At 36.4% G+C, this 15683-nt stretch overlaps 1 protein-coding gene across 1 annotated transcript in view; it reads right to left on the bottom strand.

Moving 5' to 3' along the window:
* Positions 1 to 10936, bottom strand: part of LOC149216940 (uncharacterized) — a 47049-nt gene extending 36113 nt beyond the window's left edge. The window contains exons 1-6 of the mRNA XM_089390088.1: positions 10525 to 10936; positions 10213 to 10384; positions 9942 to 9996; positions 9387 to 9692; positions 6799 to 6915; positions 6519 to 6644 (exon numbers count right to left, since the gene is read on the bottom strand). Coding sequence (XP_089246214.1) covers positions 6519 to 6644; positions 6799 to 6915; positions 9387 to 9692; positions 9942 to 9996; positions 10213 to 10384; positions 10525 to 10936 — 1188 coding nt within the window. The remainder of the gene's footprint in view (positions 1 to 6518; positions 6645 to 6798; positions 6916 to 9386; positions 9693 to 9941; positions 9997 to 10212; positions 10385 to 10524) is intronic.
* Between the last annotated feature and the right edge of the window lie 4747 nt (positions 10937 to 15683).

The following is a 15683-nucleotide window of genomic DNA, read 5'->3' as shown; positions in this document are numbered from 1 at the left end:
TTGTGATCACTCCTAGTGTGATCCAAAAATAGACTTTGCGTCATAATTTACCTGCGGGCCCACTCAGTGAAGGCGACTACTTTCCACTAAGCTCCATCATCTTGTTGCAATCTCAACATAATGCTTTCCATTCCAATGGGAGGTGTTGATGTTGTACTAGGAGTCCAATGGCTACAATCCTTGGGTACAATAACTTTAAATTTTAAAGAACTTTTCATGAAATTTTATGTGGAAGGAAAGGAAGTTGAATTAAGGGGTATTGTAGGGAACCGGGAAAGATAATCAGCTCTAACGGTATGACAAAGCTTCTAAAAAAGGAACAAAGAGGTGTAATTGCACAATTATGTTCACTAGATGTTTCCACATTGGAATCATCTATTTCTCCAGATCTCCAAAAAGTCTTAGACAATCATTCCAAGGTATTTGAGACTCCCAAAGGTCTCCCACCTATTCGTGATCATGATCATGTTATTCATCTATAATTCCAGGAAGTGTTCCTCCAAACATCAAGTCGTACAGATATCCCTATGCCCAAAAGAGTGAAATTGAATGTATGGTTGCAGAAATGCTAGAGGCGGGTATAATTCAACCTAGTCAAAGTTCTTTCTCTACTTCAGTAGTATTGGTGCACAAGAAGGATAGATCATGGCGCATGTGTCCGGATTATAGGGAGCTCAATAAGCTCACTATTAAAGATAAGTTTCTCATTCCTGTCATTGATGAATTACTGGATGAATTGCATGGATCAATTTACTTCACCAAGTTGGATCTTCGTTCGGGATATCACACTACAACAAAACCAGCGATTTGCGCCAGATTTAGCGCCAGATTTTAGTGCATTTTTTTTGTAATTGTGATGAGCAACCTGGCGCTAAATCTGGCTCTATTGTACAATTTTTAAAGCGTCCTTTTTTGCACCTGATTTTGCATCCTTTTTCACGCTAGATTTTGCATCATTTTTTACACCAAACTATGCATCATTTTTTGCGTCAAATTTTGAACCAAGATTTGCATCTTATTTTATGACAGGTTTTGCTTCTAGTTTTGTGTCATTTTTTGCATCTATTTTTCATTCTCTTTTGCTTCCTATTTTGTGTCATTCTTTGCTTCCATTTTTGCACCATCATTTGCATCAAGTTTACACTGTATTTTGAATCCAATTTAACGTCTTTTTATGCATCCATTTTGTGTCAGTTTTTGCATCTAGTCTTACGCCAGGTTTTGTATCTAGTCTTACACTAGTTTTTGCTTCTATTTTTGCACCAGCTTTGGTGCCTATCTTTGCACCATGTGTTGAATTTGATTTAGCATCAAATTTTGCATCCATTTTTGTGCCCATTTTTGCATCTTTTTTTGGACCATTTTTTACATCCACATTTACGTTTGATTTGTCTCCATTTTTCCCATCTCATTTTGCACCATATTTTGCGTCATTTGTTTCATCCAATTTTGCATCATTTTTAACACCATCTCTTGCATCTAATGTTACATCATTTTGAGCATCCAAATTTGCATTTATATTTGCATCTTATGTTGAGTCATGTGTTGTGTCCACCTTTGCATCTTATTTTGTGTCTAATGGTACATTCAATTTAGAGCCATTGTTTACGTCTACTTTTGTATTTTTTTTTGCACCAAGTTTTGCATCCAATTTTAAGCTATTTTATGCCCCTTTTTGCACCATTTTTTGTGTCTACTTGTGTCCAATGTTGCACCATTATTTACACCGACTTTTTTATCCAATTTTGCATTTTTTTGGTGTCTAGTTTTACATCGTTTTCACCATCCAAATTTGCATATTTTTTTGCCTCATTTTGTGTCCACATTTGCATATAATTTTGTGTCTGAGTTCGAGCCTAAATTTGCATGTGATTAGGAATCATTTTTTACATCCAATATGGCATCCTTGGTTTCACCTTTTTTCAGCCCCATTTTGCATCTTGTTTTATGTCTTTCTTACATCTTTTTTTTTTTCCCTTTTTGCACCCAAGTTTGCATCCCAAATTTACACCATTATTTGCATCATCATTTGGCATAATAATTTGTAACATTTTTTGCTTCTTTTTAACGCTCAACTTTGCATCTTATTTTACATCTAGTTGTTGTCTTTTTTTGCATCTAATTTGGTGCCCATTTATGTGTCCTTGTTATTGCCCAATTTGATATCCTTTTGTATGCCATGTTTTGTTCCCTTCTTTGTGTCAACTATTGCACAATTTTTCACTTCTAATTTAAAACACTTTGTATGTCAATTGTTTGCATTTTGTATTAATTCCTAGTTTAACATCCAATTTTACTTTCAATTTTGCATCCATGGTTACATCCGCATTTGACTTCTTATATAGAGTATATTTTTCTTTACATATATGACCCCCTTTATCGATTCATAGTGAAATATATGATAGTTTCTAAATATCATTAAAGCAGATATCACAATTCAAAATCATTTGTAAAGAAGTTTAAGAGAAATTGACAACATCCATCCAAAAAAATAACAATGTGTCATTAACAATTTTCAAAACATGTATAACATAGCAACATAATACTAATAAAATCAGTATTATTTTTAATCAAAACAAGTAAAATTCGAATATGATTAACAAATCAAAATATTTCATGAATATTGTTATTCTACCATAAATTAACAAGATACATAAATCAAACTCATCGTATGATTACAAAATCAAAATGTCTCATTGATATAGGGTAAATTCACAACACCCATCTAAACATAACAATGTCATTCTACACAATAATTTCTTCATAAAAAACAATGCATGTGCATGCCTAGCTACCACCACCAAGATCATCCTCATGATCATCTTGACCATCCTCATTACTCTGATCCACATCATCACCAACACCGCAACTATCATCATCATCTCCTCCTTCACCACCATCATCCTCATCCTCATCCTCATCATCTCCTGATATATGTTGAACATAATTTGGATCATCGTCTTGGCAATCATTACCTATAGCATTCTGACAAAAAAAATCAATATTACATGTTAGTATTAATTACATAACACAACGCATGTTTTTGTTATACAATGTTAACCATAAAATGAGGTAAGATATACTAGCATTTGCACCAGATGTTGCAAAGGAAACGTCGTAAGGCATAAATTGAAAAATACAAATACAACAAAAGAATACTTTGATAAAGAATAAAAATATATTGAATGCTCAAATCAATGCCCCATTAACTGGAAGCATTTAGTAGACATATCTAATGCAGAGACAAGCAAAAATATATAATTCTTCAAATTCTAGATGGATGCAATCACTTAGTAATGCCATGTTGAGAACCTTCCTCTACTTGTAATATCCTCTATCAGGGGAAACCTTCACGCCTCTACCTTATATCAACACTGACGAAGTTAGCAATCCCATTGGCCCATCCTATTTATCTGTCAAGTTTGAAGCATAAGGCAAGTGACTGGACACTGGTATTATACAATAAGCTGAAACCTAAACTGAACTTCCCCCATGGGCATGACGGACAAGAGATGGGGCTTTTCTTAAATAGAAGAGATAGGGCAATATTTACATCCCTACCTCATCAACACTGATGAAGTTAGCAATCCCATTGGCCTATCCTATTTACCTGTCAAGTTTGAAACATACGGCAAAATACTGGACACTGGCCAATCCTATCAGATATCCCTCTATCAAAGCAACATTCTAATGGCCCCTGCTACAATTATACAATATCTAGAGAGCATAATTAGAAACATCCTTTGGAGAGATAAAAATGAAAACAAGTGGCCTCTACTCCATTGGAAATGGGTGGCATTTCTTAAATAAGGTACGAGGGACAGAATGCAAGATCTTTTTAGCAAGGTCCCCCATACGAAAATCTATTGATACTATTGATGGAAACACACTTTGGAATAAATCAATTAGAAGTATCTGGTGTGAGGCAAAAAAATAGAAGAGATAATCAAGAAAATATGTATGCCTAAAGGTTGTATAATCTACAACGATGTGCTTCAAAGTAAAATTTTATCTAAGGTAGACACAGAAGTTTCAATTCATACAAAATTAACTATCAAATTGCTTTGTTTAGACTCTTAAAGCTAACTTTAAGTTTTAACAGCAGAAGATCAGACAGACCAGTAGTTTAGGAACTCTGCACTCCTCACCATTTTTGTATACTTATGGAGAAATTATAGATTTGTCAGATGGATGAAGATGTTTCTGAAAGCATCATTTTGCAAACATGCAAATTCTCCTCTGCGTAAACAAATAAAAGCTGAAAAAAGAGAAGACACCAAAAAAGGGGTAGAAGTATAGGCCAACCCAATGTGAAATTTCAATATAACCTTCTCTAACCTTGTCTAATTTCTAAACAACACATTTAACTAGTCATTGATGTCATGTTTCCTCTTTGATGCTTCACATCAAATTAACTTCATCTAACCCCAACAAGGTAGATGTGCCCACCACACCACTTCATGAGAATGTGTACACAGTTGTACGTCCCTTCATTATCTCAGATGATGCTTTTACTCTCCACCAAACTCCTCGCATGAGAAAAGCAATCTTTGCAAGGTCTCAGTTCAGATTTGGGAAGCTTTGCAAAGGCACATTGTGTTGTTTCATGATGGTAAATGTTATTCATGAATGGCAATTTCTATCTGATTATGTTGAATCCAGGGCATCCTCTGTTATTCCTTGCTGCTTTATGGTTTTTCTGGTTTTGTTTATGGTGGTGTGAGGCTTTGTCGAGGTGTGGTGTGAGAGAGGGACCAGACCATCTTGGGCTACCCTCCTCTTGGGATCAGCTCCTACTCAGGTCGCTTTATTTTCTTCCTCTCGTCAAGTCCTTACTCCTCAGTTGGCCGGGGCACGCACTTCTGAGGTGGATTATATCTGCAGGAGGGCCTCCTCAGGGTATACATAACCCCGAAAGCTCATCAATTGCCGTGTGAGTTGGAACTAGCATTTGAGGGTGGGAAAATGGCAATGGAAATTTGAGAGGTATCACTGCTTCATTGCTGAAAGGTCATCTATCAAGAGTAGATGTACCAGTCCCATTACAACTAGACAGCTGTAGGGAAGGGTACTCCTTTCCAAAAATGACACTAAAAACCAAATTCTGATGATGATGAACATGATGCAGTTGGAATTTAAAGCCATGGACAAGCATTTGACAAGGATAAAAGCAGTCTTACTGCATGGCAAAGGCCCAACTCATCTAGGCAGTCCAGGTGATCAAGCACCCATAGATGTGGAGGTTTCCACCTCCTAGTCTCCTCATGAAAATTTATGTTTTCTATCTTTACTATTATAGTAGGATTATGTGTTATATTTTGTGGCTGTTAAGCCAAGGCACTGTAGGCTTTTTTAGAACTCAATATATTTTTTTAAAATGTATATTTTTGGACAGCAGACCTCCTGTATTGCCAATGGTCTGGTTTCCCTAGTGGCAGACCAGAGGCATACAGAAGGTTGGATCATATGTGATCATCAACAGTTAATAAAAGGCCTTTAAATTACCTCCCCACCCCCTCCCAAAAATAAAAAATAAAAATCATCTATAAAGTTTAGAAACTCAATTATTGAGAAGATTTTTCGGCATAAATCACATCATAAATCATTTGTCGACGCGTTCCAAACCAACAAGTGTGGTTCATCGTCAGGACAAGTTGAAGATCCAGACCATGGCAGATTATTTTCCAACTAGCAAAATTAAATCACAACTAGGTTATTATCCAGCTAAGATTAATCAGAAATCAATTTTTTAAAAGTATGTTCTTATCAAGCCCAAATTTAATCAAAATTCAAAAGTATGTTCTTATCAAGCCCAAATTTAATCAAACTTCAATTATACCCTGAAGATGAGCTCTGCAGTGTGGTCAAAAAATTGAGGAATAATCAACTCCAACACAGCTCTCCTCTTGAATAAAATAATGTCCAGCTACCTGAGCTTTAAAGTCATTCTAACCTTTTGTATGGAAGATTTATAGAATTCATTTCCATTTTAGTTATAGAAAATCCCAATAAAGATAGTGATTGATTTCATGTTTGTACATATGTAATGAACACTTAGCACAATAGTATAGCTCAGTTTGCCCAACCCTTTCTACAGAAGGCATAATACCCAGGGAGGTTACAGGATCTATTCCCAAGTAGTTCTGTCCAGTTACCAGCTGGTATTTCAACTAGAAGTCAATTCCATTCCTCACCCAGAAAAAAAAATACAGGGAAAGGAGGGAGAAAGGGGGATTCCATCACTCTGACAATGTACCAACTTCCTCACTTGGAACAGTTAATATGTGGGCAAGTTAAGGGAACATCTTTCTCTGGGAAAATTAATATAAACAATTACTGATGCAGTTACCTCCTTATAATGGCATAAATAAATAAAAAATTCAATTAATGTTTGTAAGGAATTATCTTTGTAAGGTTCCAATTTTGATGTACGGGCAGAATAAATTATAAACCTATCCATCAACCAAATGAGTCTTGCAAAAAGAAAGAGATAAAGAGAAACTATTCACAAAACTTACCTTTAGCATTTGATGGCCTCCACTATCACTGGTGCTGAAAAGTTGCAACATCGGTGTTTCTTTTTGCGAAGGAGAGTGAGTAATTTCACTACCTTTCTCAAAATTTGATAAATCACCCTCCCAGTCCTGTAGTAGTCACAAAGAAACATATTAATATAATGAGGCATTTTCCAAACAAAACCTTTTTAAAAATGGTGCATTGGATAAGGTAGCCTATGTCAAAACACTGTATAGGTCATAGAGGGAAGACTTGTAGCTGCTCTCGGATGGCAGGCACAACCTTATGCAAACTGTCAAAACAACATGGCGCACTTCCCGACTTCACATCATTGTATGTCGAATCTATGCTTCGAATAAGACACAGTAGCTCTTTTGAAGATACCAAAACACTTAATACCTACAGATGAAAACAAAATATTACATTAGAATACAACAGACTTTAACAAATTATAAAACCGGTTTTCTGGAAAAGCAAAGAATAGAGGTAACACTGCAAAGGACACGTTCAGAAAAAGATGTTATTGCCATTACATATCTCAGTTCTAATGATACAATGAAATACACATGGAAATTCAACTGTGAATAACCACAGTCCACCCTTTTGAATCCCATTTGATATACTTGTCAGAAAATACATTAACAAACAAAATTATACATGTACTATGAACTCCAGTATAAACTGACATAAATCTCAGCCAAATACCAAACCTGTTGAAAATTAAAGTGATCATGAATATACAACGAAAATGCACAAATGTAAATTGGATTTCAAGTATTGTTTCTATCTGGATAAAAGAAACAAATTAGAAATAATAACCACCAACTGCTACCATTATCAAAGAAGTGAACTTGTTAGAAGATCAAGCTAAAACAGTGAAATATTGAAATCCAGGAACATTTTCAATAAGACATTAAAAAACAATCATCAAACTTGGCAGGAAACGCAAGGTTTCAGGCAAGACCACTGCCCACCCAACCATGATCCACCTAAGTAACATTGAGTTGCACTCACTTCTTATGTGACTTGAGAATGGATTACGAACGTCGACTATTGGCTTATCAACATTATCCAGACAGTTATAGGGAAAGATTTGAGAAACTTAAGACTTCAATTTTCTTTGAAAGCAACAGACTTACTACACACATTCAGGACATTTTTTGGTCAGAAAATCATTATGATTTACCAGCATGGATCCATCTTAAGCACGGATTCACATAAGTTGATATTCACATAAGTTATTGATATAGATCTTCAAGTCTTACTACACACATTCAGGACATTTTTTGGTCAGAAAAGCATTATGATTTACCAGCATGGATCCATCTTAAGCACGGATTCACATAAGTTGATATTCACACAAGTTATTAATATAGATCTTCAAGTAATTTATTTATATAAAGTGTTAACTTATTTTTTGAAAAGTATAAGGTTTAAACATCTTACTCACATAATTTTTTTTACTTCTAATTACTTTACATGAAATTATATTATAGGTCAAATGGATAACTAATTAAACATGTATAGCATATTCTTTTTTTCTTTTTTATTATAGCCAACATTACTTTTCTATTTAGAGAATATTTTATTTTTATTTTAAGAGGGACACATGTCAACTCTAGAGTCCAAGTTGAGCACGGACATACTTACACATCACGTTCACACTGGGCTGTAAAATGAGCCTCCTAGCCCAATTATACTATAAAGACAGCAAACATGATCACTCCCAATTTGTGTTGAGAACGCTTGACAGTGCATAAGAATATACCAAAAAACATTTTCTTCAAAATTGCATAGTCAAACCAGGTTTGGGTTGGGATCACAAGTTTGTCCATATCCATTCAATATCTATGCCCATTATACAAAGTTAGCGAAGTACCTATCAGATGTAAAATGCAAAACTCAATCCTTCTTTGCAGAACTCGTCCAAAACATGAAGCATATAAATTGCTCGCTGAATTATCAAATAGAAGTAACTTCAGTGCAATGACATCAGGCTGAATTTACCCATTGTTTCTCGAGCAATAGACATGATAATTTATGGAAATGACCCTCCACAAAAGACTGTAAATAGATGGTGTGCTTAGCTATTTGATTGGAAATCTTGTCTACAACTATTTAAACTACAATGAATTTGTCAACATAAAATAATAAGTTGGATAGGTATTTTTCAGACACAAAGCATTTGAGATCCAAAAAATAGACGCTAATCTAAATGTCTCTAATTTAAACCACAGACAATTATTTGTTTGTTGAATTAACAACCAAATTAAGTTTCAATAACACGACGTAATTTTCACATACAAAGCATTTGAGTGCAAAATAAGAAAGATAGTTTAAACGCCTATAAAATAAACCAAGGACATTTTTTGTCTGTTAAACTAATAAACAATTATATCAAATTCAAGCCTACATTTACATGCATGAAGACTGCTCATAACTTAATCTATCAGGAATGGATCATTTGTTGTTAATGTTGAATTTTTCTGTTAATATAGCACTGACAGCAAGGCAAATTCAATATTTAAAAGGCAACAATCTACATTCGGATCTGGACAACACTTTTTCTCCTTTCCTGCTATGTGATTATTCCCATGCAAGAGGAAGTTCCAACTAATTGATTTTCACACTTCCAAAAGTAAATTCCTCATGTTTGAATTTTCTAGATACAAAACCTAGGTATAATAATCCTAATTGTTGATCCTACCTTGAAATAAGTACCTTTAATCCACCACTGGATCTTGCTTTAAATAAACATGGGGTCTTGCTTGAAGTGTCAAAGTTTATTCATCTATTCCTTGCTATTATCAATAAGACATAATAGAATAAAGGAAAGAGCAATGCACCTTGTGAGTCATCTGAAGAACTACCTTGGTATTGATGTGCACGAACTTGTTGGCAAATACAAGAAACTGAACAACAAGAGAGCTATAAAAAGGATAATTAGCCAGAACATAGTTTTGCCAATGATCATTATATCCATAACAACTTTCTTTCGTGCTTCTTTTTACTAATGATCCCACAGAATCAGTACTAGTCTTTTGCTTTTGAAGCAAGCTACCTGAAAGTGGAGACAATCGTTGATCCCTATCCCTAAGCATCTTATTCTCTGCCTCCAAATAATGATCCTCTTCGAGAGCGGGCATCATTTCGCCTTCTTCACCAATATTCCAAGGCTGTAAATAATCCAACCATAGATCAATAATGTGTGTAGCCTTCTTCAGACAAGCACCTACTGGCCAATAACTGAAAGCTCATAATATAAACCTATACAAAGGCCTCTGTAACAGAAGGGACCATGTAGCAGGCACAACCAAACTACTCCGTGGCAAGGAAAATGACCTCAATCTCAAGGTATCCATTTGTGATGCAGCTCTCCATCCAGAATTCAACTCTTCTTGAGGACAACACAAAGTACTGCTTACATAATTGACCAGTATTTTCACAGCCTCTGTGATTTCTACACTGGGGAGACCATACCTATGATATCAATTATTAACAGGTAACAAAATACCAAAAGACTGGCAAACCCGTGAAGGTAAGGGCGAAAAATCGTCATTCACTAACCAAAACTATACAAAGGTATGAACAACAAACTCGGCGCGAGAAAATATCGATGGATTCTCCTCGAAAAAATGATGTACAGACACACTGGGAGCACAAAAATCAGATATAGGAACAAATTTGTGTAGATACAAATTCAGAAGATGCAAATAAGGGCTAGAATTGAACTTCACAGGCCTTCCATTGTCATGGCTACCGTGCAAACTATGCAGAGAAGACGCCCATTTCTCGAAACGAGACCGGGAAGCCTTCTTAAACCCCAATTTCATTTCATCCGAATCCAAACGATGCATAATATCATTATCTTTGCATACAGCGTAATAAGCAAACCAAAACATAAAATACTCAAATGCATTCAACTGCACCTGAATCCTCCTCCATGGCCGCCCTCCTTCAATCGGTCTTTAAATAAAGCAGGGCAGACTTCAGATAAGATATACAAACCCCTCTCCGACTGAAGCATGTGATGAATCCACGCCGGAAGGCGCTCGGATGGAAACACATAGCGAACCACATTTTCCTCGTCTGCGGCAAAGATTGACGAAAAAAAAGCTCCAGACGGCGAGAGAAGATTTACGACCGCATTCGCAGAATGCTCAGAGGTCTGCGCGATCCATCCGCCAATGTCGGACGGCTGTAAGACCTCCTCGAAGCCGAAGATCTTGCGGAGCAGAACGGGGAAGCATGTTATGTAAAAATTCCTGGTCTGATCCCAGCTATGCCTATCGATGAAGGATTCCACGACCCGGCATGAATTCAAAATATCAGACGATGATGAGGAAGCATTCAATAATAGCGAACTTAATTCTTGGGCTTCGAAAGAGAAATCTGTCAAAGGTGAAGAAGACACAGCCATTGCACCTCAATTTTACAGTCTCTCTACTGATCCGGTCGGAGGCTTAAATCCTGAGATAAACCCCTTGAATCTTCCTGAACCCTCATGCAGAACCACTAAACCCTACACTACATCGGATCGCAGCACTCACTGATTTAGTATTATAGGCATTCGAAGGTGGGGATACTCTTCTCTTTATTTCAAAATATTTGCACCGCCTTAAGTAGCTTTTCAACTTTTTCCATTTCCCTTGAAAGACGTTAGTGTGGGGTGGGGAAATTATGTTGTTTTTGAGGAGTTTTTTGGTTTGTGGGGACAGGGCCACTCTTTATGTGACCATCCGGGCAAGCGAGGTGGTAATCTTAAGTTCTTGCAGGGATATCTTATCTCTTATGGATTAATATGATTATTGATACTCTCTTATGAATTACTTACATTAGTGATAAGGATAGGGGATTAAAAATTTAAATATAATAATAAATTATATAAAAATAAATAAAAATTTGATGGGGTGTTGAGATGTGTGTTAGGTTACTGAGCGGATTTGTTATTCCGTTGTCACCCCAAACATTAAAGAGAGGGATAGTGTCACCCACATTTAATGGTAATGCACTGTTTTAATTTGGAAATCTTTGAAACTTCCTCAATTTCCTACAATTGTTGGGGTCAAATTGATGATATTTGGTGTCAATGTCGTGTTTTCGGGTTATCTATGGGATATTTCCTCTGCGGCTTCTATAGTAGTTCCTTAAGCAACGTGGAAGGTCCAAGTTGTTCTTCCATGTTGGTTTGGCCTTCCATCCTTCACTCCATTTCATGAGCTAGTCTATCTACATTTTCCAAGTATTGGCAAGGTTGCATGTGGCCCGCATACCCACTGGTGGGAGTACCTGCACTTAAACTCTTCTAGGTTTATGGGAGCTCAACTCCAACAAGTATACTAGTATTGTCTTTGCTCTTAGTTTTTTCCACTGGGTCAGCTACATTTATATTACTTTGGTTTGCTTGGTTTAGGATTCTTTGGGGAAGGTTCAACGTGTTATCTAGGGGTGAGGTAGCCTTGTCCTCCTCCTGCCTACGACAATCTTCCTCACATTGTGTCTTGGTTTTACCATTCCTTTGCAACTCCTTTAGCCTTTGGTTTACCTTCCACCTTTATCCCTAAAATCCTTCATTTTGTACATTGTCCATTGGCCTCACTTTGGTTTTCAATCCCCTAAAATCCTTTTGTCTTTCGAGACTTCACCAATTAGGTTCACTCGCCTCATTATCACCGTGCCTCAACAATGGATGTGGTCGAGACGTGGCTCTGATGGTTAAGGCCCTTTTGGCAAACCCTGTGCTCAGTTGCAAGCCCTAATTTTTGTTTACCTCTTCAATGCAACTACCCCCCCCCCCCCCCCCCCTTCCCACGAGAAGTCCAGGATGAAATTGTTAGAAAATCGATAATGGCAACTTATTGTACTTATTTTCCTTTAACTTGATATTTGCTTGTGAATCTTATTTATCTTCTTTGTGTTCTTTAGTTAGATCTATTCATCAAACAATGTCAAGAACAATAATAACAACAATAGACACATATATTGGCTTTCTTCTTAAAATATGATTCAAATGATATACAAAGACCCAAACCCTAGACCAATCCTTCTCCTAGTACCAAGTCATCCCTTCCTTAAATCCTTCCTTGATTCTACACCAAAATGTTAGACACTGCAACTTTGACCTGCCAGCTTCAATACTGCTACCCAACCTGCAACTTCGACCCTGCAATTTCGACCTTAAAGCTTCCAAGGAAACCCTAGAGCAGCCTCCTCTTGGGACCTTCCTAATAGCAAGACAACTCCTTATGAGTTCTAGATCAAGTATCCTTCCTTCTAGTTACAAGATGTTGCACTTCATCTTCCTACAACTCAGACCTGTAACTTCACTTCTTCCTGCAGCCCAGAAACCCTAGAATTTCGCACGTGTGAGAGAGATAGAGCCCAAAACAAAATATTTATGTCCTTCTTGTGCTTTCTTGGCCTTCACTCTTCTTTTCCTGCTCTTCCCAGCTATAGATCGAACTCTTTCTTGTAGATTGAACTTGTTGAGTGAGTTTTTCCAAATGAGGTTGAATTTCTTCCTTTTATATCCTTCTCAAGGGGTCGAATTCTCTCCTTTAGGCTGACTTGATTTTCCCAGGGTCGACATGTACTTTAGGAGCTTCCAGGATTTTCTAAACTCAAAAATAATTATTTTTACAAATATATTTTTTCCCATAAGGATCTTATAAACATGATGTTGACTCCTTTGACTCGAGACAGTAAATCCTAAGACCTAACAAACCCTATAAGCATGAAGAACATGCTTTACCTAAAACACAATCAATAATGAGCATGAAACCCATGCTTTAATAATAATATATTTTCTTTTCTTTTCTTGTTTGTTACATAGGATACATATTGAAATGAGTACAACAATTATGAAGACCAAAACTAGTTACATTTTCAATAATCCCTCTTAACTAAGGAGGTATTCATAATTGTACACTCAGTACAACATCATATCTCAAATTGAAGAGTTATCACAAAAAGAGTCGGATTGATAAGCCATATTGTAAGCATCATCATCATGACCAGCATTGTCTCTTAGGCCTAACTAGACAATCTCTTCTTTAATCAAGAGCATTATGTTGGGAGGCTTTATGTGTGATACCGCACTACCTCTACAAGGCACATACCCCATCTGGATGTCTATAAGATATGTCCTATTAGGACTATTCTTATCTTGGATCTCGAATCTTGAGTCCTCAAAGAATATCAGTCCTCTTCGACCACTCTTCACTTGGATACTTATCACATCCTCAAACAGTGTTGGTCCCTTTCCTTTCTTGAATGTAATATCATCAAGGAAACCGCAAATTCTTATCCAATTCTTTGCCATTCTCTCTTCATCACTTGAAGAGGATAATGTACAAGTGATGTCCCACATCACTCCCTCTCAACCAAAGACAACATCCCTATTCTCCTTTAATCTTGAGAATAACCCCCTCTAAAAAATATAGGAGATCTAGACTTCCCTTTTATTTGAGAAGTCATCATCACAAGCCTTACAATTTGCCTTCATAAGAGTATTAGCTACCAGTTCTTCATAGTTTTCTGGCTCCCTCTTTCCTCTACATCATCGAGCTTTCTTTCTTTCAAGATATCATGGAGCCACCTTCTCTCTTCAATCTTGTGACAAGTTTCAGGGTACCTTTCTTGCTTATCACTTTCATATTCAACATGAAGGCATTGCATTGAGCTTTCCCAAACTTGAAGCTTGATCATGGCTTCCTTATAAATGTGATATTCTTTAACCTTCAGGTTATCTTATCATACTTCTACCATCCCTTTCCAAATTAACATTTCTTGAACTTACAGCTTTCCAGTACCAAATATTGAGCTTCCCTCAATATTCTTCATCCATACAATTGCACTTGCCTCAACTGCCATCATATATTCCTGCGACATTCTTCCAGGTAGCAAAATAATATGTTAACCAAATAACCAACAATAATGAAAATTATACTTGCCTCGTTATGATGACCTTCTCATTCCATCAACATCCTCATGATCCATCTCCATATGAATCTTCCTTCATGCATCAAAGTGCCGAAGGATCGAACTTTATTACCAAGTTACAATTTTTCTTCTAGGGACTAGACTAGATGTTAATCATCGTTATACATATATTTTAGAGAAAGTCTTAAATTATTTACACATCCTTAAGTAAGCCAAATCATATTCCTTTCAAGCATCATATATCCATATACATAAGCATATTTTATGACCAACTTTCTTTCACAAGATTCTATACACAAGAATCTTATCTAGAGTTTTAGATCCAACATGCATTCCTATGGTTTCATCCAATCATTTAGATATTCATATATCTCGCAAAGAGCCTACATCCTGACCATTGCATTCTTTCATCCCTTTACTATTATTGGTTCCACATTACATGGAATGTCTACTTAACCTTTCCATGATGATTTTTCCAAAGACCTTCAAAAAACGATGGTCTTTCCTGAATCATGATGATTCAACTAAGCAGGATGATATCTTCTAATATAATGTTAGATAATGCTTGGATGGTCAATATGCAAAATGGTTTATCTATCCATCTATCTAGATGATCTCTACAAAGAAACTTAATCATGTAAATTCTATACATGCTACTATCATATGCTTCTTTCTAAGATGTTAAACAAAACATATTATCCTAAAATAAATATTAAACTTCACAGAGAGTCGGACAGTCAGTGAACCTTCTTTAGTAGTAAAGATCCTTCACTTCTTCCTTCTTTGACTTCTTCTCAGGTTCTCCCATTGCTTCGGCCACATGAGCTTCATTCCTTTCCTTTATCTTATTGTTATGCTAGTTTGGAAAGTTCCTCCTAGAGTGTCCAAATTCGTTACATCCAAAACATTGCGCTTTGGATATGTCTTTCTTCTTGGCCTTTCCAAACTTTCCCTTCTTCAACTTCTTAACTCGGGCTAGAAAGGCTTGAGATTGCCCATCAAATCCAATATCATCCTTGACCTTGATCCTTGATTCTTCCAATATGCATTGCACCCACAACTTATCAAAGGGAGTTGAATCCTTCTTGGAGTAGATGCTTGTTGCAAAGTTGCTCCATTATGGTGGCAATGCATTTAGTATACAGATGGCTACTTCAGAATCAATTATTGGTTCCCCAAGTCCTTACAGATGGCCTCTTAGTTGAGAGATTGTCATGAGGAAGGAT

The sequence above is a fragment of the Pinus tabuliformis genome, chromosome 1_1 (genome assembly GCF_031772625.1).
Source record: "Pinus tabuliformis cultivar Carrire ecotype Pingquan chromosome 1_1, CPIR1, whole genome shotgun sequence".
Classification (NCBI taxonomy): Eukaryota; Viridiplantae; Streptophyta; class Pinopsida; order Pinales; family Pinaceae; genus Pinus; species Pinus tabuliformis.
This window is presented reverse-complemented; position numbering and strand designations above follow the sequence as displayed.